This window comes from Anser anser (assembly GCF_964211835.1).
Source record: "Anser anser genome assembly, chromosome: 5".
Classification (NCBI taxonomy): Eukaryota; Metazoa; Chordata; class Aves; order Anseriformes; family Anatidae; genus Anser; species Anser anser.
The window spans coordinates 60,625,416-60,649,957 of NC_139725.1; the positions used below are offsets into that span (position 1 = coordinate 60,625,416).

Sequence of the window (24,542 nt, forward strand, 5' to 3'; positions counted from 1 at the left end):
ATTCAGTATTAGACTTGCACTTTAGCCTTAAAAATTTTAATTTATTTTTATCTGGTTTGGCAAGGGGTCATTTTAAGAAGTCTAGCTCAGCAGTTCTGAGTCAAGAAATAATGAGGAAAGGCAATTGCTTGCATGCACTAGAAAGGTTTCTGCATGGGATACAATAGATCTACCTCCCAATTAAGAACATTTCAATTGAATTTCCTCAAAGAGTTATTAAACAATTTCCAGTTATAGAAATGAGATGCAATGCACAGTGCTGTTTTAGGTGGGGATGTTATTCCTGTCAAATACAGCCAAAACTAGCACAGAAGAAAGCCTTCAGAAACACAAGTTATGCAAGGGTTTCTTTATTACAACATAAATAATTTCATAGAGTAAAGGTGTGGTGCAGTGACTAAATGGGCACTTAAAATTACTGAAAAAGAAAAATAAAAAAGGCAAAACAAAGAGCAGTGGTTGGATTTTAATGCCAGAGGAATCCACATTAAGAGGTGGGCACCAAATTTTGATGATGACGTGGTTAATCATGAAGGAAAATTACCAAGGCAAACAGTTTGGTTTGCTATTTCTTGATGTCTTCAGATGAAGACCCTTCCTAAACTATGTGGTGGTCCAACCAGTTAGTGGAATTAACTAGATAGTGGAATAGCTAGATGATATTACACAGCCTATGTAATATCATAATGATAGGGATGCATGTCCCTATCATTCTTCCTCATTTTTAAATCCATGAATGAAGGTAGCACAGAATAGGTTCTATGACAGGGAAATGCCCAGACAATCCTGAAGATTCACAAATTACGATGACCCAAAACAACAAACATGACTTTACCTTGAGATCGTTCTTGTTAGTATTGTTTTGGCACGTGCAAGCTGTAACAATTAGATGATGGCAGCGCTTGTGTACAACACAGGTGCATACTAGGAAATAAAAGAGGCATGCTGAAAAGAGCTTTTGAAAGACTCAGAACACATCACCCCATCAGCTGGTTTCTTTATGGCTCACTTATATTATCAGGACACAGTAAAAATGCGAAAAATAATCAGGGTGGCTCAGAATTTCCAAAATCTCCTAACAGATCTGGAGGTTCATCTACAACCCACTGCAAAAGAAATTTTGCACTGGATCATTCATACTGACTAGAAAACGGCTGCCACAAAATACGGGAGATGCAAAGAGAAACACGAGTGTAAAATGAGCTCCCTAAAAATGCTGTTGTACTTATCCTGGGATATTTCACACACATACACAAACAACATTAGAGAACACAGGTCTGAGATACCAAAAGCCATCCCTACATCTCAGTGGCAAAGCGTCTCTCCTGTTGGATACCCAACTGAGTGCTGTCCAGGTTAGTTTGTTAGGGTCAGTGCAATGCCTGCATCTGGGAAGCTGGGCAACTGCAGCAGAACGGTGCTGGGTCTAGGCTAATCAGCTAGTCCCAATCAAGAGGATTAATTAGCCCTAAAGCACAGCAGGGCTCTCTGCAGCTCTGAAGCTGGCTTGGCTGGAATGAACTTGGATTCCTCCACTCCATAACCCTGCGTGCACTGGAGCCAACACTAATGGCCACAGCTACTGACTGGGCAAGGAGATTTTTGTAATGGAAGAAGTAAGTTGCAGATGCGTTGCAGGGTCCCGCACTATTCCACCTGTAGCTGACTTAAGCTTACATACACAAGGGTCTACCAGTAACATTCAATTTCACCCAGAGATTTTATGCAAGATACCCATTTGGTTTACATGCAGCTTCCTTGCATATCAACACTCCAGTGCCCTATTGTATTGCACAAGAAGGCTGTGTTAGAAGGCCTGGGTGACCATGCACTTGTGAAGCAAGTAGTTCTGCTACCTTACCATAGAAAAAAAGGGAAAGGAACTAAAATAAAGTGCAAACGAGGACCACATACATCTGTACAGCCATTCAGCCAAAACGTGCATTCAGACACAAGTGCTGCACCAGGCCCCGAGACTGCCCTTTGAAGTCACATCCTAAATTTCACTTTGTTTATCTACATAGGGAGAGAAAGGAAGAGGGTGGCCATTCCAGCAAGGTGCTTTGTGTTTTAGTATCAGCTGGACACTGTGTTGAAGGGACGTTGGGTTTCTCAAGCCTAGCCAGGTGTTGCACACACTCAGTAACTTGGTGGATCTGTACAGGAGGAAAACTGTGGGTGAAACACAGCAACTGGACCCCTGGGTGTTTGCATGAGCGTGGGTGATTGTTCCTACACGCATTCAAGCCACCAGACTGACAGCTGCTCTAGTGCACGGTTTTGGCTGGCTGAGGAGGAAGATAAGTGGTGACTTCAGAGAAGCTCGTAACCACAGGACATCCCAGCTGCACAGGGAAGTGCTCCTGAGGCAGCACACCCGACAAACACAGAGCCCGAGCAGAGCACCTTACCTTGACACTGGTATCCCTGCTTCCCAAACACGCCCCTGTGCAAAGCAAAACATGAACAGAATTTAGTAGCAGTAAAGCAGCCTTCTTGCAGACCATTTACAGAAAAGAGAGCCAAAAGGCAAGAGGATCCCAAATGACCAGATCCCTGGGGAAAAACTGCCCAGCAATAAGGGTGCAATTCAGTACTGGGGGGGTGTAAGTGTAGCAAAGCACTGCCAGGGCCAGAGCTTACAGTGCAAGGCTGTCAATGTACGTGTTATTCTTCAAATTCCCCCTCACTCTAGTTTCTGAAATACTTCATTTTATTACAACACACACCACACTTATTAGACTGATCCCAACAGCCCACACCCTGTTATTATCTCTCCTACTCCATGCTCTTTTGAGACATATGTAAGTTTTTCTCCCTGCTCTGCCTACGCCCCCACACATATCATCCCACACCTTACACCTCCTCTGATGGCTTTTCTGTTCTCAGATATTTTCTCTAGTTTTTCAAGCAACTGTTTTTCTCATTGTAACCTCAAAACTCCGCTCAAACTAACATTTGTGGTCTTTCTTTACTTCTTTTCCTGAAATAACATTTGCACTTACAAGCAAGGAACATTGTCCTATCCCCACATTCTCCCAGTTGGCTTCCAGCATCCAGCCAACACATCAGCTCCGGCCTCTCTGCAGCAGATTCCAATTTGCAGTGTAAAAGTACCCTGGTCATCCTGGTAGGCATGGGGAGTCACTTTGATAGCCCTTGGTAAACTACTGGGTAACTGATTCAGCATCTTGGATGGCATGTCAGTCCCCAAGACATAAAGGGTAGGAAGGTCCGCACCACTGCTTTTGAGCAATTCTTACCAGATGAACTCCCTGCAGTGTGAGCAGTACGTTGGCTGTCGCAGGTAGGTAGCCATGAATTTGTGCCCGTTCACCTGATGCACTCGTCTTCGCATCGCCCGCTGGCGCTTCCGAGTGAGGTTCTTAAAAATTCGATCCCTCGGGAGGGTTCCTATGCAGGAAAAACAAAAAGCAACAAAGCATTAGCACTGTTGTGCACAATTGCTACCCCACTTTTTGCTATGGCACAAAATGCTTTCAAAGGCCACGATTACATCCCTGGTTTAGAAGTTGGATAATTAGGATCTAGCACAAGGAAAGCATCTGGGAAAGGCAACAGAGTACGTTAATGGCAAAGGCCAAAATCTCAAAATTACATTCTTCATCTATAAATAACTGCGTCTTCCCATCTGCCTCTCACTCCTCTCCCATGTTGAGACATGTCACTAACACATTGATTCGTAAGGTGTAAACAGACCAGAAGCTCAAGGCTAATGAGTTATCACAACTCACAGCTCTTTGGGTAGTAACTTCTGAAAATGTGACTGCGTGCAACTGACTGACCAGCCCTGTGTGGTGGTGCTGAGCCAAAGCCATCACTTGCTTGCTGAATAGTGTTTATCCACCTTCAGTATCCTCATGCTATGCTTCAGCATCACCATTTGTAGTGACTTTGCTGTTTGGTTTTATGTGTCATTCTCCACTTTCTTTAAAGGGCTCATTTACCAAAGGACAGATAACATTTTATATTTCTAGAGAGCAACGCACCAGGAGCCGTTGGCACTGCAAAACTCAATCATCTCAAAACTTACTGTTATTTATTTATTTATTTTTAAAAGCAGGTTTAGTTCAGCCATATAACAATTCCCAAGCAAAGCTCAGTTTACACAGAACAAGTCACTCTTAAAACACAGAACTGAGCCCTGGATCCAGAAAGTCATTCACATACAGCAGCAGACATCTGTCTTAAAAACCACAGCCATCTGGCTTCTGGGATCCTTGCACAGACCAGGTCAGACTCATCTGAGCTTCCCAGATCAAAGCCTCATCTGGGCCACACTTGCCTCAGAAGAAAGAAAGAAAATTTGCAGTGTTCAAGTCAGTTGCCTTCCAAAGGATGGGAGCAGGCCCTCCTAACAAGTGCACCCTGGGGACACATGCTGGAGTCTGCTGCAGGACAGCGTGCACCAGCACACTCAGGACGCCTGTTTCGAGGGCAGACTGCTGCAAGACAGAAGCCTGCTATTGCCAAACCCCTCTGCATAGATATAATGCCACAGGAAGAGCAGGCGGTCTGTAAACTTCCCAGCTCTCTGATCGTCCCAGAGCAGCTGATCGGCAGCCGTACCCAAACACAGCTGTTCCCGTACCACTTCATTTGCCCATAAAAAGGGGGCAGAGCATTTCCCTGCTTTCAACTAGCTTTGTTGATTAACTGCTAAAAAAAAAAAAAAAAAAAAGCCATCGACCTGATCAAGGCTTGAAGTGTAAGAGTCCCACATCACAGGCACATTTCCTGGTCCTTTCTCTAAGAGTGGAGATTAGGGAAGCCGTCCCATCAGCGCTGAACCCAGCCACTTCAAAGGGATGCAAGCCACATGATGTATTCCTCTGAGTGTTCTTGCCACACAGGTTTCGAAGCAAAGCCAGCCATAAAGCTCAGTTTTGCTTTTTTTTCTACTGCATTCTCCCAGCCATTTGTGCACTTCCATAGGCACCGACTGGAAACTTCATACCCAACGACTTAACTGTGACACGGAGCTTGGCCTGACTGTGAAACAGCTTGCATTTATTTTTAAAATGGAAGCACACTATAAATTAGGATTTTCCCATTAAAAGAAAAAAGGATGTAGTATGGCTCATCCAAGCACTTAAAAAGAAACCTGCCTTCTTCGCTGCCGAGCTTCAAGCAGTTGCTCAGAAAGACAAGTGTAGAAAAGCCTGCCCTTCTAGGGAAGTGCTTAAATGTGTGTTTAATTCTCACTGAAGCCAACAGGACTCAGGGGACCACAGGAATTGCCAGGCTGAATCACAACATTGGCCCATCTAGTTCAGCATCCTGCCTCTGTCGGTGGGCAACCAGGAACACATGACAGCAAGATGGAGGAACCCTGCAGCTGTGAGATAATTTGCCTCTTTCCCCCACACAAGATGTCATTTTGATCTCCAGAAGTGCGAGCTGACGTGCGGAGGTTTAATATCCCTTCCAAACATTCAATCATCGCTGCGCAATTTCAATAGCCTTGTTATCTACCACGGAAAACATGGCTGAGGAGAACTTCAAGAGGTCAACCAGTTCATCCTTCTTCCCCAAAAGAGGAAGCCAGTTCCTTCGCTGAGCTCAAACTTCGTGTGAGAGAATAAAAAACAAAAAAAATCAGAAATTTCCTTCCATTATTTTGGAATTTGCCCACCTTTAAATTCAAGCGAACTTACCCTTTGTCTAGGTGTAAGCTTACACTTAAGTGTTTTTCTGGATCAGGGCCAAAAACCTCAGTTGGCAGTTTTCTGGCTTGGAGCTCAGCACGCACAGGAGAACTTCCAAGGAATGGAAAACGAAGAGAAGCATTTGGGAGTGGGTGCTGAGCACAGATTTCAATCACCGAAAGCAGCAGCCCGGTCACCAGCTTGCTTCGCACCGGCTGCTCCTTTAGAAGCCCAACAGCTGACCCCCCTAAGCTCATGCGCTCCCATTTACCAGAGTTTAAGGGAATTACGTTCCCAGTTTAGCTCACGTAGGTCTGTTTGTCACGGTTCCCCCTGGGGACCAGCATGGGATAAAAGCCCCCCGCCACGAGCAGGCCCCAGGCGGATAAGAGCAAAGCAGCCCACGGCACTACCAAGCAGGACACGCAGCGCGGCCTGGGGCTCAGCCTGCTTTCAGACAGCCCACGGTTTTGAAATGGTTCACAAAGGGTTATTAATATTTAAAACATTCCTCAAATTTCACGTTTTCCCACGTTACGCTGTTGCATTATCCTGTGCATTTCTCCAGGTACAGGTCTTCCAGGTGATCCTCACACCCATGCTTATGTTCATCCCCCATTAAGTTACAGCAAATTTAGGGTTTATTAAACAGAAGACTGACTTCAGCAGGGCCTGCGATACTTTCAACATGGAATCAGCTCTTTTGGGTATTTGCTCCCCCCGTTTCCTGATGCTGTCTGGATTGAAAATGCGAGGGAAAGCCCAGCACGCCTCAGGGCTGCAGGAGGACATCCACCACGCAATCTGGTTGATCCAAATACACGGCCACGTCCCACAGAATAAATTCCTCCTTCAGAGGGCCCGAGCGCTCCCTGACCCCTCACACCACGGCACGGAGCGGGTGAGTTCAGCCCCCCGACAACAAGGCCCTTGAATTCTGAAATGGCGGACCACCACCACCAGCTATCCTTACCACCAAAACCACCTTATTCCCGAGAGCCAGCCCTCACCAGGATGGCAATTCCTCAGCACACAAGCACCACATACGCCAAGCCACCCACAGCATCGCTCTCAAGAGGCTGTGGGCCGAAACCACCCACTGGTGGTGGCCAGCACAGCCCCCGTGCCTTTAGTGTCACAGGGTGTAAGGTCGCTGCAGAAGTCTTTCTGCTCACAGTCTCTGGAGAGTTTCCTACAGAACATGGATTTCCTGCTCACGTGCTGACAGGATTTTGCCAAACAAAGCAGCTCTAGACCACTTTAGGAAGACCCAGACTTTTAAAAGCCTCTAATCTCTGGTGAAGCAACAAGCCACCACGAATGGTTCGGATGTCCACATACTGCTATAAAAACAAGCAAGTAATTACCCAGTGAAGGGAGTTGTCTGCGTTGATGGTTAAATTTGGATGTCTGTAACTATGGGGTATTTACTGCGCCTGGCTATCTGTAAAAGTGACTACAAAGTCAAGTACTAAAAAGCCTCTTCCCCTTTCCTCTTCTCCACTCAGGCCCAACACGTGTTTATGCCAGTGGAAATTATGCGTGTGGAGGGAGAGGAGAATAAATAACCCACCGAGTCATCCGGGGATGGCTGCAGGCACTGGTGCCCCGCTCACCCAGCCAGCAGCACAGACACCCTGCCCTGCCTGCCCCCGAGCCCACCTGAGCCTGCCTTCCCGGACAGAGAACCCCCTTTCCCCATTGCATACCTTTCGGACAATTAAGCACAACTGCTGTAACGAAGTTATTTATCCGTATTGCTCAGTGCCACTACCCACTGCTCCTTCCAGCAGCCCTGGCTGGAGCTCAGCTCCTCCTGGTGCAGGAAAGACAAAGCAAGCTCTGCTGGAGAGACAGGTGAATTCATTTCTCAACAAGCCTTTTTGGAACACTTTTTTAAAAATTTTTTTATTCCAAGGGTTTATTTCAGTTAAGTCCTTACAGCGGTGGCGTAACTACAGCAGTAAGACAGACGGAAAAGCTGCAGCATGAAGTGCTGTGGCGTCACTGCTCACCTCGGAGTAGTCAAAGCGTGTCAGAGCTCACCCATCAGAAACCAATCTCAGCACTGCTGCCGTAACGCCGGCACTACAAGTGTTCGGGTACGCCCTGGCACACGAAGCTCTCTAGTGTTATAGTTCAGCACATGTCAACAAAACTTGCCTTTGAAAGAAAGACATTCAAAAAACAATGTAAAAAGCCTTAAGCAATAATGCTAATAGATTAAAAACAAAGCCTTTTTTATTTGTACCAGTATGCGTGCTACCCTGTGCTCCCCTAGGAGCACCCCAAGCAAGATCCCATCATACTGAACACCATACAGGCATGGAGTGGAGCCCAAGCACAGGACACACTAGACTGCCAAAAGCATGTGAGCAGACTGGAGGCCAGCGGCTGCAGCTCACAGCCCCTCACCAGCGCCGCAGCACAGAGTAACAACCGCTGGGATCAGGCTGACAGCCCTCCTAGCCCATGTCCTGGCAGCGAGTAGTGGGAGGGTTTATTAGGAAACAGATACAAAAACCATCACCTACATCGGAGGCGGGAAGGAAAACACACACCCATCCCTTCCAGCCATCAGTGGTGCAGGAGCTCTCTCAATGCTCACCTAACAGCAGGCTTCTTCCTATTTACTGAAAATAAACAGAGGCTAAACCCAGATGTTTATTTTCCAAGCTGGAAAACATGTATCTTATGAAAAAATCCCTTACAAGGACTCGGTATATCAGTTAACCAAGAGTTTTATCTTCACAATCCCACGGATAGTCAAAACCACAGGAAGCCTTCCTAATTAAAACATTATAAACACAATGCAGCATTGAAGAAGCTGATAGCCCAACTCTGAAAGGGGAAAAGGATTTCAAAGCTACGACCTAAAGTTGTACTTCCACAGCTGATTGTTCTGCTTCCCCAGAACATGTGCTGTAGACTGAAAGCCTTTCCTTTCTTAAGGACTGCAAAGGTTTCTCTTCAGTTCACCTCATAAGTTACCTGGACATGTGAATCTGCCAAAGGGAAACAGCATATCCCCAGAAAACTTCTTAACTACATGGGTAGCGGTTCGCTTTCACTTCACATCCATGTGAGCTTCTGTCCTCCTGCAATTTCTATCAGTCTGTGCATGAAAACAGATCGGTTCAAATCCCAGTAGAAGCTTACAGCAAAGAAAACATGTGGCACATCAAACAGAGGCTGAGGCTCGTGTTTGAGCCAGCTGCTGTTTTTCCCCTCTGAAAGTGCGAGAAGTTTGGTACGAAGACCAGAGAAAGAACTAGCTTGTACTGGCGGGGCTGGGGTGTCTTCTACTGGCACTTGACAGAAAAGCCATTTTAATGGGCAGTTCATCTTTTAAGATGTCAACCAGTCAACACTGTCTTAAAGAACAAGAAGAAATAATAGAGCAATTTGCTCTGACTCCAAAATAAAGGAATTTTCCCACTCATGAGTATGCAGCAGTGTTCTCAGCAGTCTCAGAGATGCACAGAACGTGCAATCATCGTTGCCGCAAACAGAGCATCAAGTCACACAGAATTACGCGCTCAAGGCAAGGCCTTTGGTTCTCGCCCACATGCTGAAGTAGGGCAGACCCCCTTCCTTGTTTTTCTTCCCTGTTTAAGACAAACTGGTCTCAGCTCTCACCCTCAGTGCTAAGTGATCAGCAGCATTTGAGTATCGAGGCTGAATAATGATTTTGGAGTGCAGCAGCAGTGAGAACAGGATCAATGAAGTTTAATCAACAGCGCTAGTGAACATGACAGCGTTCAGCTACTGCTATAAATCCCATCACAAGCTTATTTCTGGAATCACACTGTGATGCCAAAGCTCCGGCAGCAACAGCAGGTGAGGAAGAGATCACAATGCTGAGCAGACACGTCTCAAGTTAGCACCAGGACCTTTGGGGGAAGTTCAATTTGCTTTGCAGTCTCTAGCATTTGGATGTAGGAGTGCAGGGACAAGGCGAGAGCTCTGCGGAGCTGGAGAGCCCAGCACGTGGCTGCCAAGGGGCCATCCACAGGCACGGGAGAAAAGAGGGCTGAGAAGCAGAAGGCAGAGCCTAGTGCTAAGGCTCGAGGAGGAATAGCTGCTTTATATCTGTTTGCATAAATCCTGTGAGAAAGTGAGAGAGGAGGAAGAAGGCAGCTTGAGAAACTTAAAACAACCAGCAAGGGTGTATTCTGCTGCCACTTGGAGTCTACAGACCAGCTATGAATACTATACAAGTTATTTTGCATAGAGATTTAATGATGATTGCCACACAGCTTTTCAGACACGCACAGGGCAATTCAAAAATCTGATTTTCCATGTCTGCTCTTATAAATTCTGTGATTTTTTAAATTTATTTAGAAGTCTGCTTGTGGATGTTGACAGTTAGGAAGCAAAGCACCGCAGCATGCTGTACAAGGCTGCAACACGTGATGGTAAGGCTCCTTCATTCATTTCTGTAGCGAGTAACAATGAAGAGGAAACGGGATGTGGAGATTAATGGAAGATTTCCATGAACATGAACAACCCCATGCCACAAAAGACCAGGTTCTGAAATGGAAATCATCACATGCCAGCTAGTTTGTGCTGTCCAGGCCACAGGCTGCAGAAGAGATGCTGGCTGCCAAGGAGGATGTGTTTGATGGGAAAGCCACTTCCCCGTGCTTCCCTCTTCCTTCTCTTTTCAGCCACACCACTGTGAGAGAAGGAAAAGGACAGCTCCATTTTTCACCTACGTGTTTCTCTGCCAACAGCAAGAAACGTTTTTCTTACGCTCAGTTTGTCTTTGTCTCTACAAGTTTCTGCATTAGTTTGGAGATGGTAACCTCGTGATATTTGTTTGAAAGAGATACCAGGCTGGGCTGATAACAGCTAAGAACTGCCTCAACATGCACAAGGAGGAGATGCCAGGGGAAAAGGTTTTTAATTTTAAATTGGAGGAGGGACTTGACAGAGAGCAGATACCTGGAGGGCTGAACGGAGCCCCCTGGAGCCCCAGATAGGCCCTGTGACTGAAAGGCCCACTCCTATCTGTGCCTGTACCCAGCAGGAGGCACACAATACCCATGTGGTGTGTAAAAGCAGGATAAATTAGTCAGGTCATATCCAGCGAGATGACAGACGGGACCTTCCCTCGGGCTGCAGCTGAACGTGATCTTCCAGGTGCAGCCGGGCTGGGCAAAGACACCCGGCCCCAGCCCCGTGCTGCCTGCTCACGATGCGTTCCCCTCCCCAGCTCCTCGGACCTGTCGGCCTCACTCCGCGTGCAAGTGTGACCCAGCCCTGTCACGCTGATCTGGGCTAGGGGCAGGCAACAACAAAGGAAACCAAAACCTGAAGCTGACCCACACAACAGTAAGAACCGCGTCCCCTCCCCAGCTGGGGACAGAGCAGAACATCTGCTTGGAGTCTCAGTTTTACCATAAGATGGGGAAAATCCTCCTTCTTGCTTGAAGATGTACAAATAATACTAGTACCTTGTACTTCTTACTGCATCACTCGTTAAAGACTTAACGAACCGATTCCTCTCTCTCCTCCCCTTGCCAATTATACTCATTATTATTTCCTTCTGCTTAGGCAAGTGAATTTCCATTGTAAAACCTCCTGTTAGTCCTTCCCATCTATTAAACCGAAGAGAAAAATGTTGAGATGTGATTTATTGGGAAAGGAAACCATTTAAATATATTATTCATTAAAAACAGGAAAATAAAACTAACAAAGCAACTTTGATCTTTCCCATGATTAATTCATGCACCAGAAGCCCTCTGTACCATAAGTTTTAGAAGATTTCAAACTACGCTGCGCTGGCTGAAGGGTACGAGTACTACTGATGGGGTGACAGCATTAATAGGTCAAAGTTAGCAGCACCTGTGCAAAATCCTTGAGAAACACATAATTGGCACGCTGGGCAAACAGCAGGGAGATCCTGAACTTTCCCCTGATCCCGACGCCTCGGGGCTTGTGTGTGTTGTAACAGCCAGCAACTCACGCTCGTCGGTAGCTCTGCAGTCGGTGTTACAACACGCGACGAGGAGGCCCTACCTACCCAGGAAAGCATGAGTTTCCAAGTGGCATCTATTTTTAACCAGATGCAGCTTCGTGCTATTTTTAAGTAGATGCTCCAGGGACGTCCTTCTTCTGGGCTGCGTGACCAGCTTCAGAATCAAAATCAGGCAAGAGTATTAAAACAAGCGTGGTTACACAAGGTTTTACGCTCGAGTAAATTTGCTTAGAAGTCATGCCTTTATATTTAAACAATGCAGCTTTTCCAGAGAGATACAGGCTCAACATCTGTCCCAAAGAGGGGGCACCAGAAAGATATTCTTTATGTAACACGAGACAAAAAGCATAAAGAAGCTGGGATGAAGAGAAAGCCTGTTGAAATGGGAATACCCAAGCAGCTTGTATCCAGCAGGACCCGAGGTCTTGCAGCAATTTGACAAATTGCAACCACGTTACAAAACACTGCAGCCATCCCTGGGATAAAACCTCAAGTTTCCTTACTAGGGGCACCGCACCTTGCGGTGGGAAAGCAAATTGTAACCAAAAGCACAGCTGGAACCTAGACAGGCAGAAATTAATTGGGAACGTTAACAGAGTTGGACAAGCGACTTCAACACTCCCCTTTTCTTGCTGTTGGGGCCGTGCAGCAGAGATCACCGGTGCCTCAGCCTTTCCCAAGTCTTTGCTGGGGCATTTGCTCTGTGCTCCCTTGGAGGGATGCCCAGCACCTGAGTCACCAGCAGCCTCCCTGCAGCAGCTCCCGGCCGACTGGTCACCCAAGTCGCACAGAGCCAGCCCGAGCGGCCCGGCCGCACACTCAGCCCTGATTGCACAGCCGATCCCTGGTACTCTCGAGATTTCCATGTGGCAGCTTGCTAATAAGTTCCCTAATTGCAACAGCCTTAAAAAGCAGGTTGTTTACCATGTCGCTCTCCCACGCAGGTTCCCACACGCCACAGGCTGAGCAAAACGCCGCCGCAGCAAAGCATTTGTCAAAAAAATAAATAAATTCAGCCTCTTGTATCCCAAGCTTATTGCTGCCATGAAGAGGCTTGCCAAAAGGCAGCACCTCTCGTCAGGACGGTCCCACCTTGGTAATGCGGCGAGGAAATAATCTGTCTGCAAGTGCTCAGCCCAGAGATAGCATTTGGCTTCGCTTCACAGCCCGTCCAAAAGCACTCCTGCAGATGGCGCGGACCATTTCTGCTCTGCCCCACGCACCGCACCTGTCCCAGGGCCGGCGGATTATCATCGTTCCCCAGAGGGATTTCCTGCAGGGCTGTGGGCCAGGAGGAGCAGTGTTCGGAAAAGACATCTGTCCCAGACAGCCTCCCGCTCGGCTAACACAGCCAGACACGACCGATGCCACTGCCCCACCTCTCCCCCAACAGGGTTTTCACACTGTGATACATATTTCTCCATTTCGGAGATACATTTCTGAGATTTCAAAAGCAGATGTCCCAAATCCACACAGCTACAGCCTGGAAAATGCTGGGTGCCACATGGAGAGGGCGTTGCTTGCCTTGGCTCGGGATCTCTGCGCAGAGGGAAGGGCCCCTGCAGGTTTCACCAGCTCTCCAACAGCCACCAGCGCCACCAAACCAATTTCCTTCTCACAAACCGACGGCCCTTTCCACGAGGTGTAAGAGCAGCAGTAACGCGGACGTGCTCTGCCTCCCTGAGGGCTCTCCCATCTCACCCTCCTCGACTAATGAAGATGCAGAGGTGGCTGAGCGGGAAGAAAGCCACTTTCCCCACCAGCTTGCGATAGACACCTAAGTCTGCAGCTCCTTTCATCTCCTTCCCAGTGCCCCATGGAGCAGGAACACACGGGGAGGGAATTTGGTTAGGCTCAAATGGCACGAGATGAAAGTCAGACTACGGCTTGATGCTCGCAACAGTGTACTTACACTGAGTTAAGCAGTTCTTCCCCCATACAGCAGCGCCGTGCCTTCCTTCCAGCACTCCCCTCCACACAGGCACTTCTCTGCTGGATCAGGTCCCAAACCTGGTTTAGCCGCGCACCCTACAAACAGCCCGGTTGGCACGACGCGAGGCGTGAAAACAATTTGGGAGGAAAAGAAGCCAGACTTCGTTGTGCCTTCTGCAGGATCTGTGTCACTGACATCCAGACTTCGGAAGCATCCTGACAGCACAGCCCGAAGCCTTGCGTGCTGCTGGACTCAGCCCTTTGTGCCCGCGCACGGGGTGGAGGGTGCCTGAACAGCTACGGTGTGCGATGGTCCTGGTGTGCTGGAGGCCATCAGCCCTTTGGGCTGTGACACTGGCACCTCTCTCTGAAGGACTGGCTTTTCTCGCCTTACCCCACATTAGCAGGTGAAATACAGGACCAAAGGCAATGCAGGGAAAAATGTGTGTAGGACCAGACGGGGGCCCCAGATTCTTCAGCCATCCCTGAAGTGCTCTGGGCTGTGCAGGCTGGAGGTGAGACATCTTCCTCTGCCTTCGGCTGGTCTGCAGTACGACTGCTATCAGGGTGTGCACCACGAACATACAGGGAGGCCAGATGTTAGGCACAAATTTCAGCATTTCCTGACATTTGAGGGTTTGATTTTGTAACTTCAGTGATATCCCTCAAATTAAAAGGTTTTTATTTTTAAGATGATTTCAAAACAAATTAAAGCATCACTGAAAACAAGTTACAGCCACGGGAACTGCGGCAGCCTTCCCCTAGCTCACCAGCAGGGCTGAGGCCCCATGCACACAGCGCCGTCCTCACTCCCTGGAACAAAGTGAGAAACAGGTACAAGGTTTGCACTCTGCTGTGCAGATCCAGCACTGGTGACAGCGGGACACACTGGCTCAACAAGTTTCACACCTTGATGGGAGAAAAGAGTTGAGATTCTGGAATAAAAACTTGGTTCTGGATTCTAGCTGGAAACAGGCACTGCTGGTCACAGCTCTTCTGTTGTGGCCCTTCCTCGTCCCCCCAGCTCCTCCACCACACATCTTTCTTCTCCCCTATCCACCCTCTGAGCTTCTCTAAGCTCTTTGTTCCTGACAGCTTCTAGCCACCTCCATGCATCATCTCTATCCTGCCCAGTCTCCTTTTTCCTTCCATCTCTCTTTATATTTCTCTGTCCTTCTACCTTCTTGTCCTCTGTCCTTCTTCCCAGGTATATTTTCCCAAAGGCAGCAGAAGGCAGATGGAGACTGCGGAGGCTCTCATCCCTCCCACCCTCTCCTCTGCCAAGCTTGAGGTCACCCTGGCAGAATGACACCAGGCTCTTTTTGTTCAAAGCCGTATTTTGATCCAGCATCTCGTTCTGGAAAACAACTGAATCATTTCGGCTGAAGCATTCCAGAAAACAAACATAAAACATCTGGCACCAAACCCCATCAAACAGCATTTCAGGCTGGGAACACTCAGGAACAGCCCAAAACAGGGGCGTATAAATTGTGAGCATTAGGATCCACCTCTGAAAGCACCACTTGAAGACAAGCTCTGCTCACTGCAGCTCACCTAAGGCTGAAGACCCTGTTCTGCTTGGCGGCCAGCAGCTCTCCCAAAAAGGTTGCTACCTCATCTTAGAAAGCAAATTAAAGGGTAGAGGAGACTGGAAAGGCAAGGTTTAAATAGCAAAAAAAAAGTGTGGGCACATTTAGGGTTGCATGTAGGTGGCAGACGTCCCTGTACTTCTTTTTACCTTGTCTGGCACTGATCAGCTCAGCCCAGATGCTTTCTTTCCCTCCCAAAGACTTTCTTAGGATTGTGGGGAAATTTCCCAAGGCTTTGCATTATCCTACTCCCACAGAGTGCAGGAATTGACTGCCACAACACCTACAACAAGAAGCAGCTTGATGCTGTCGGTTCTCCTCGTATCTGTGGGGCCAGCAAGCACTAACGACAGATGAACACCTTCCAGGTAAACTCAGGTAATGAAGCACTGTGGACCACTGGGACTTTGTTACCTCACAGCCTTGCACATCCTCTGATGCTGACAGTCCCGGCGGATCTGCTCACACATCGAGTCCAACGCTGCCCCAAGGTGCCAGAGGCTTCTGGACTCCTTACGGGCTGGGCTGTCAGACACGAGGAAAACCCTTGCCTGTTGTGGTACCAGCTAAACGAGCAGTCTCCTCCAAAATCCAGAGTTGTCAGGCCTGGATATTAAATGGTACGTTGCCCAGTTTAATAGTTGGTGGAGGTGAGGTTAAAATGAAACAAAACCTAACAAAAACAACAACAGCAAACTATACAGGCTTTTTCTGCTACAGATTTACAGGGTGACCCTATGCAAATTACTTGGGCTTTTGGTAAGCCATTCACCTATTTGATCAGGCAGGTACCTCGGGAATTGTGGCCTAGGGGAAGGCGAACACAGCCAGAAGGTGTGCCGATGTCCCGGGGCACCCCACCTTCACCCTGGTGCAGGATGTGATCCAGGTGCCCTTGTCAGCAGAGGATGATCAGCAGGCAGGGAGCAGCCAGGACAGGGCTGCTGTCGTCATCCCCGGCCGCAGGATCAGGGTCCCAACCTCCAGCAGCTTCGTGCTCTGCTCCTTTCAGCCCACGTTTGCCACTCTGCTGTGCTGCAGCACAAACACGCACTCCGGCACAGCGCTGTCCTCCAAGGCCGAGCAGATAGATGCAGCTCCTCTGGGAACCACCGTCACTTCTTCCAGGAATCACGGCAAAATAAAGCAAAATAAAATCTCTGTTCCTCATTACCGCCAGGAACACTGAAATCCCAGAGCAGATTGCAAGCTTGCATATTTATATTTAGGTTTTCAGAGCCTAGACAAAACACAGCCCACTGGAAGTGAAGTTAACCCTAATATTGCTGTTTGCTCTATTTCTACAGTGGCTGGATATCTACACAGTTGGCAGATCTTGGCTAGTCATGAATTTCTACAAGAATCCCTCAGCTTTAGATTTACTGCTCTACCTATGGAGCTCAAATCAGTCATCTTCCAGAAAATAAAGGTGGTCTGGTGACTGCACAATGGGCTGGGGGCAGTCCACCTCCTGGCTCTGCATTAGAGCCCCTCCATAACATCGAGTAAAGCACTTCATTTCCCAGGGCGCAGATCTTCCAGCAGTCAAGAATAAGGAGACAGTTCTGCCCCCCTCATTGAAATCCTTCTTACCTGTGAAAACTCAATTTTCAAAAACTGCCTTTTTTTTTTTTTAATGGATGACAGTCATATGTGAGATGTAAGAGTGCCAGGGTACAAAAAAATGAAACCCTAAGGAAGACGCCGTCCAGCCCCTTCTGCTCCCGGCATTTCGTAGCCCAAATGATGTTTCTCAGATCACCCAAAGGCACCTCCCTGCAGAAAGGATCTCCGAGTCGTCCTTTGTGGTTGTTCAGACTTTAAAATTCTTTCCTTGGATCTTCAGTGCTGCTGAAAATTTTTAACATCCTTGTTGTTAGCTCATGCAGGCTTAGTGACGCCGACGGAGCCACTCTCACTCCCGCTGGCCTGGCTGACTCGGGAGCGCAGGGGGGCATAGTGTGACCTCCAGGGGAGCGACAGCAGATCAAGATGCTGAGATCAGCCTCTGGAACTGCCTCATACTTTTCAAACTGATCACTGCATCCCCAGCCTTGCTGGAAGGTGCCGAAGTTCGCCTACCTCCCACGCAGAGATGCAGAGCATCTGTGGATGATGCTCCCAGTCTCTATAAGGACGCAGCCTTCTCAAGGGTGCACTCTGGGGGGATTTTTCCCCCCATGGAACTCAACATTGTTCTGACCTATTCCCTTCTCAAAGAACAGAGCTGGCCCAACACAGGCTGCATCTGGAAATCCCTTGCCTGAAGCATGCACATTTGTGACCACTGTAAAGCAATCAGGCATCGGGGGAAAAAAAATACAGGAGTATAGAAAAACACTTCCCCTGCTGCTCTGTCCCACGTAAGACTTTGGGCTCATCATTAAAGACCTTCTTGTTCTCAGGCTGTGCACCTAAAACAGCCAAACATATTTTTACCCTGTCCCACACTGATATTTCCTGCTCAGATCAGGAGGATCTCTGGGCAGCGTCCAATACATGCCTTAAAACTGCCTGGCTCGGGCTAGTAACCCAAAACAGAGGAGTTGCCCAACTAGCCAGCAGCTGAGAACAGGACATTTTTTCATTCTTGGTTCCTAGTTTCAAATAATTATTCCCCTGACTTCAAAAAACAGGCTGAAAACAGTTATTACTGCAGGTCACTGAGGACCAGTAAACATTTTTTTTTCTCTGCCTTGTGCAAGAAGCTAATAACGCGTCTGCCACAGAGCTTTGGTGGGGCTGAGAAGCCACACTGCCGCACGCAGCGCGGACCTTTTTAGCACAAAGGCTGTACCACTTAAAACTTCAGGGCTGCAGGTCTTCGCTGGTGCCTGTCTGAGGAAATGCTATTTCTTACGACAAAAACCATTTCGCATTAGAAAAACACAACGTGTTCTAAGAAAAACAACAGCAGAAGACAAAGCCTGTGGTGCTTGAGAACAAACCATCCCAAAGCCACCACGTGACAGCTGCAAGCTGAAGAAACGTTTCCTGCTTCAGAGGCAGGTTCAGGCTTCCTTGCCGCTGCAAAGCCTACCTGCATTAAATATTTAGCAAGGGGTGCTATATCTGCTCCACCACTTGGCTTTTCAATATTCTCTTTGTTCTATTTCTTGCCCAGAACTCAAATTTTTCTTTGTCTTTCCTGACGCTGAAAGAAAGAAAAAAAAAAACACCACCACCACTTACCTCACAACACTGAAATTAAAACTGAACCTCAAGCCAGAATTATCACTTTGAGTGGCAATGTCAGGAAAAAAAAAAAAAAAAGGCAAATTACAAGAGTTCAAAGCACTAAAATAGAAGCACTTCATTTTCTACGGAGTTTGCTTCATTCATTAATTCAGTCAAATCATTACTTTGTATTACTTTCATTAGCTTCGCTCCAAATTAAAAATAGCAAATAAGCCAGAGAGGTGGCGAATCCCGGGCAGGGCAGTGTTGCAGGCAAAGCAGCTGGGGGGCTCCAGTGCTGGAAGGGAGAGAGGCTCACGTCGTCCTCCAGGTGCATGCCAGGGGCCTCGCGGTGCCCAGCCTGACCCCAAAGAGTTGTGCCACGCTGGGAAAAGCACGGACCTCAGCCACACGGGGCTGGAGGCATGGAGCTGCCTCCTGCCAACGCTGTCTTCATGCCAGGGTGCTTCCAGGTGCCTTCCCGGAGTGGTGGGACTCCCAGAAGAGCCTCCTCGAGAGCCGTGGTCCTCAGGGCTGCGGCAGAGCCCGGCGGCCTTACTGCAGCGCTGCTTGGTCCCACTGCTCCCCGCTCCCATCCCCAGCTCCTCAGCTGAAAACGCACTTCGTGTTCATAGACATAGCACGTTCACAGCAAAGGCATCTCTAGCAGAAGCCACTTTATTTACTTGAAAAAGAGAAAGGGTCTCAGGCCTGTTAAGGAGATGCGGGGCAGAGGAGAGCGCTGCCAGGCCCCGCACACACCGCCAGCAGGACCACGGTTGTGCCTCTGAGAGGTAAATCTGCTCCCGAGGTAAGGAGATTTCCATTCTCATTTTGCACTGGCCAGTTTGCACAGGAAATAGCAGCCGAACGAGGGGGGTTAATATAATCGGATATGGCTTAGCGCAGCAACAAATACACATAGTACGGAAAATAAAGGCGGGCAGGGGTAATTTCACTAGGCCTCCCTCGCTTCCTATCACTTTGTTCCTTTCTCCTGAAAAATTACCTCTCTTTTTAACAACTGAAACAGGTGTACTTCCCTGTCTCAGAACAGCAGGTTACCACCGATGGGCAGAAGAGCCATGTTCACAGGAGTTTCCCTTTGAGGAAGCAAGAGGCTCCAGGGGAAACGTAACACATTTAAAATCTGGGGGGGGTTCAAGTTGCTGAAGAAGCTCCTGTCTCATTGCCATCCCTGGGACACCCGCTGGGAGAAGAAAGGTCTGAGGAAGAAGCAGTAACGTCAGCACTAAAAGAAAACCACTAACCCAGTGCTGGACTTTAAAATAGGTAAAGGAAGGCAAACAGCCTCACCTCTGCCTCCCCTGGGGGACCCTCACCAACCAGAGCCAGGCCCAGCTGGACACGTGGGAATCCTACAAACGGGCTCCCAAACACGGCTCTGCTGCTTCTGTCCATGCCAAAACACCTCAGGAGGCAGCGACAGATGGGCATGGAGGAATTTACAAAGGACTAATCTTCTACCAACCGTGTATTTTCTATACGGCACTCATCTTCACGGCACGTGAACGCTTCTTTCAGTCACAGAAGCACCATCCTCTTCCTCCGTTCTCACAATGGATAAAGCAGAACCAAATTATATTTTTGGTCAACAGAACTTCTCATCAAACAGAAAACCACCACTCCCAAAGCCAAAAAGTACAAGCTGCCAACACCACCGGGACCGTCTATTTTGGGTATGTTTTCTAGGACAGCGAAATAATTGAGTCTCGGGTGTACCTAACGTTTGGGACTTCTTTCTTCCTCCCTCCTCCCCTCTCTGTCCCTCTCTTTAGTTACTTTTTCGGTCTTTTGCTTTACCGGAATTACATAATGGTGGCTGAGGTTCAGTGAACTTGGCCATTTCTATAGACAAACAATTAGCTCTGCAAAAAAACCACCTCTGAAACGATTCACACGCTGGCCAGTCAGTGTGAAGACCAGCAACAGGCACTGACCCTCTCTCTACCTTTGCTCAGTGAGAGCCCTCGGAGGCTTTCTCAAAGTTAGAGTCTCCCCACGGTTCACACTAACCCCATTGCATTTTTCTCCTGTCTCCACCGTCTATTGAAAGAAGTAAGAAAGAGATGCTGTGGAAGCACATGGATGGCTCGAAAAGTGGATCTACTGACACTGGCACATCCTTCTTTTTACTTTACTTGACTTTTTCTTTTTTTCTTCAACACCACGTCACAGTTGCTGGCTACATTTCAAAGCAGGAAACACACCAGAATTACACTATCCGTAAGTCACAAGAAAATGAACAGAAGTCCTAAAACATCACATTGCTTGAAACTCCATGTTCTACCTCGATGGAGTCTAATGCAAGCTCCTAATGTAGAGATTTGGGTTTTATGTGTACGTACAGATAGACACACGCAGCCTTCAAGCAGTCTCTGCCAAGCTGGCCATAACCAGCAGTGAGGATGTGGTAGCGGCTGCCCTCTAGATTGGGGCAAACAAGCTGAAAGTCACCTTTTGGGCTTGCAAGTTGTGCGTTACTTACGGGCTGCTTTCCAAAAATTAAATTTCCAATACAACTGTGTCTCCACATTTCCAGAAAAAAAAAAAAGAGGAAAAAAAGAAAAAAAAAGAGGAAAAAAAGAGGAAAAAAAAGAATAAAACACGATCTTATGACAAATACCTCAATGGTTTTGAGAAGGAAACCCCTCCCTGACTGATGCCTCAGCTTCCCAACTTGGAAGAAGTGCAGTACAGTACTTGCACTTAGCCTTGCCCTGGATTACGTCTGTTCTTGGAAACCCTAAATATGACCACGCATGGGACTGACCAGTCAAGAAAGGCCCTAAGAGCTGTCCTTGATCTTCCTGCTCTGTAAGTCCATACGTTTCCAATTACTACAGGAGAAAGAGAAGTAAACTATTTCCAACATTGCCCGTTTTCCTCTGACAGCAGAAGCAGTACAGACATCCAAGTTCTCCATCTCTCTCCTTTGAGACCCCATTAGCAACAAAACTTAGACAATTAACACTGTTTCTAATGTCTTTTCACCCCTATTGCTGCCTAAGAGCCTCCAGGCTTCCAAGAAGAGTAAACTCCTCCCTAGCACACCTTTGTATTCTCCCTTATCTCTGGTGACAAACCAGAGGTCTTCCCAAATTTGCTCTTCCCAAATTAACTCAAAAAAGCCATTTGCACATCCCCTACAGTCCCTTGCCAAAGCACAATTGTAGGGAGCATCCCTCAGAGGAGAAATGGTAAATGATCTGCTTGCATTGTATGCCACAAGGGTGCTTACCAGACCCCAGCGTCCATATGTAGATGGAAAAACACATGTTCTATGACAGATAAAGAACTGAAAGTTGAAGCAATACTTTGCGGCCAGCACAGATTTACGCGGAAAGTGAGTTTCAACGGAAAACTGAACTCTGGTCTTCTCTGCACTGCTGCGAGGCCCTGCCAAGGGGCTTTTCTTCACTCTTATTCCCTAATCCTCTGAAAACAAGAGGAGCAGACTGCATCGCTGCTGTACCGAGAAGCCACTGGCTTTCACTATACACCCGATGATGCTATTTGACTTCTTGCATCAATCATAGCCTAAGAACATCAGGACACCCTACAAATCAACGACGTGCTGCTCGCCAGCGGCCTTTGCTCCCACTAGCAGCACCACTACTTGCTGTAATGACGTACTGGGAGACAGGATGAGAAAGAGCCAGTCCCCCATCAGCTCAGGCCCAGGCCAACACCCCTGCTACTCACCTGGCCTGCTGCCTTGAGCCATGGCTACACGAAGCATCCCCACCTCCCTAACCAACAGCCCCTCTCCCCCACGTGTTCCAGGTTTCCCCCAGTGCAACACATCTTGAAGAACAGCTCTCCATTTAGATGCATCTAAGGCAACGTATTAGCCTGGAGGTTCCTTCTGCTAAGCCACCAAAACGAGCCAAGGAAAGGTCCTTGCAGCACCTCTGGGCACTATTCTCTCCTTTCTCTAGCTCTGGTCACTAACAGGAGATAACAGCATTGACTAAAGCTCCTTCAGCCTACTGAGATGCCCTTCAAAAAGCTGTTGATCCTCCTTCTTGCTGTTGGTCATTTATGGACATGCAATACAGAAGCTAAAATGCAGTTGTGCACCTCTGTTACCCCAGGAACAGGCAGAGGCACAAAGCCACCTGATATTTACTTGGAAAAGTTCAGCACAGTGGTATGATACTCCCTGTCTTCTTCATCACTCCCAGACCATAAATTTCCTCAGGCGTCAAACCCAGGCTTGCTGCTCTCTCCTAACATACCTCCTACGAGCAGGATTACGCCCTGCCCACGGTCCCTAGGGGTACGAGCAGCCCCAGGCTGCATGCAGAGATACCTGCAAAGCCCTGCTGCTTCCACACCACCCAACCAGGAACGCTGCTGCAGAGCACACCGTCTCTCTGCAAACCCTTGCCTGGCCCTCAGGTACAGCTCAGCTGGTTACACGTTGGGCTCAAACGCTTTAAAAGGCCACAGCTGCCCTGCAAAGAGCAGCACACACCTGTGGTATGCATCACCTCTAATGAGCTGAGCTCTTCGTCAGCTCCCGCGATGCAGCAGCTCCCTACCTACCACAGCAGGCTGCAGAACCAGCAGAGACACAGCTCCCCAGAAGGGTCAGAGCAAATCACGAGCTTATTTTCAAACCCGTGTTTGAAAAACAAAAGGCGGGGGTTTTGACACACTTTGTCCTGGGCACCTAGCGCGACGCGTGAGCTACGTGAGCCAGCAGCCGAACAGAGCCGCCTGCAGCCCCTGCAGCAACCACTGCAGCCTGAGCCCTCCTCGCCTCCAGGACAGAGCAGCAGCAGGGTGAGCTGCCCCTGCCGCAGCCCTGGCGCTCCCTCTGTACCAAGCAACGTGTTCCCGCGTCGAATGAGAGAAAGCATTAGAAATCCAGCACCCCGAGACTGAAGGTAAAGGGCAGTGGAGCAGGTCTTGCCTTGACTCTTGGCTTCTGTACAGAAAACGTCCCCCAAACAAAGTTCAAGGCTGCAGCTAAAACAAGTAACAACTGTAAAGGTCTGAGGAAAATAAGCTGTTGGTTTTTTTTTGAGCCCTGTTACAGATTTCCTGGGTTCCTCCGCCACAGCTCACATCCACACTTACACCAGAGTTCACTGCTATCTCAACAAACAGCAGGGAAATTAAAACCATCACACTGTAAAAGATGGCTATGGAAAGAAGCATCTGCCCATATACTTTTTCAGGGCAGCTTTTGCACTAGAAATTTTCCAAGTTTCCTGTGCAAAGTGAACTCTGGGAACAGAAATGCACATGAAGTAGATGGGAATCATTATGGAATAAAAGCCATCCAGATGTCTGAAACATGTTCTACATGCTCCTGATCTTGCCCTTCAAGAGGCACCCAGGTGAAAAGTACAAGTGACAAAAACAATACGTTTGAAGGACAACTTCAGATAAATAAACCAGGCTGAGCACGAATCAGCTCCCTGGGCCCCAGATCAGAGCAACAAGAGACCAGATGGACTCCAGCACGCGAGGTTAGCAGCAGCCCTTCCAAAATTGCCAGCCGCTTGGGAAGCCTTTGGTGTGCAACAACGTGCAACCTGCGTGGGCAAAGGCGTTCACTTGCACACTGCTTGGTGACCGATGGCAATAGCACACACCAAAGGTGAGCTCTTAACCGAAACAAGCCAAAAATAAGGCCCTTACCTTCTGTGAAGCTGCCGGTAAGGGTTATGACGACAAACACTTTACCTTCTGGCTCCAAATCCACCTGAAAAAGTAAAGGCAACGTTAGGAGAGTGTTTTTCAAAGACTTTTCTCAGGATTTTGCATGACAGATCCTACCAACGTATGATAACATATGAAGCTATATGTACTCTCATGCTCACCCTTAATTTTACAAGAAATTAAGCATCCATGGCTCAAATTGTTCCGCACTTCTAAGAAAAAGAAGGAATAAGTTCCTTATTTTTTAAGGAGAGACTGTTCAACACTTTCTTCTTCTTGCTAGAAGAAATAATGATTAAAATAAAATAAATTTAAAAGAAGAAATGGTTAATAGTGTTCCAGTTTGTCAGATAAGCGAAGCAGGAATAACACTAAACACACAGAATTATTTCAAAAGATTCAATTCTATCTGTTTAGTGCATTATATGCTTATTTCTTCCCTATTATCTTATCCCATTGAAATTGTTTCAGCCTCTCAAAATACCATCTGTGCCA

The 24,542-nt window shown here is 47.9% G+C and overlaps 1 protein-coding gene across 3 annotated transcripts in view; it reads right to left on the minus strand.

Annotated features, from left to right (window-relative positions):
• PRKCH (protein kinase C eta) overlaps positions 1–24,542 on the minus strand; it is a 124,122-nt gene that overhangs the window by 64,827 nt on the left and 34,753 nt on the right. For all 3 annotated transcript variants that reach the window (XM_083839154.1, XM_083839153.1, XM_083839155.1), the window contains 4 exons: positions 24,027–24,090; positions 3,264–3,414; positions 2,412–2,446; positions 836–924 (listed from right to left, as the gene is read on the minus strand). In XM_083839154.1, the coding sequence (XP_083695280.1) occupies positions 836–924; positions 2,412–2,446; positions 3,264–3,414; positions 24,027–24,090 (339 nt within the window). The remainder of the gene's footprint in view (positions 1–835; positions 925–2,411; positions 2,447–3,263; positions 3,415–24,026; positions 24,091–24,542) is intronic.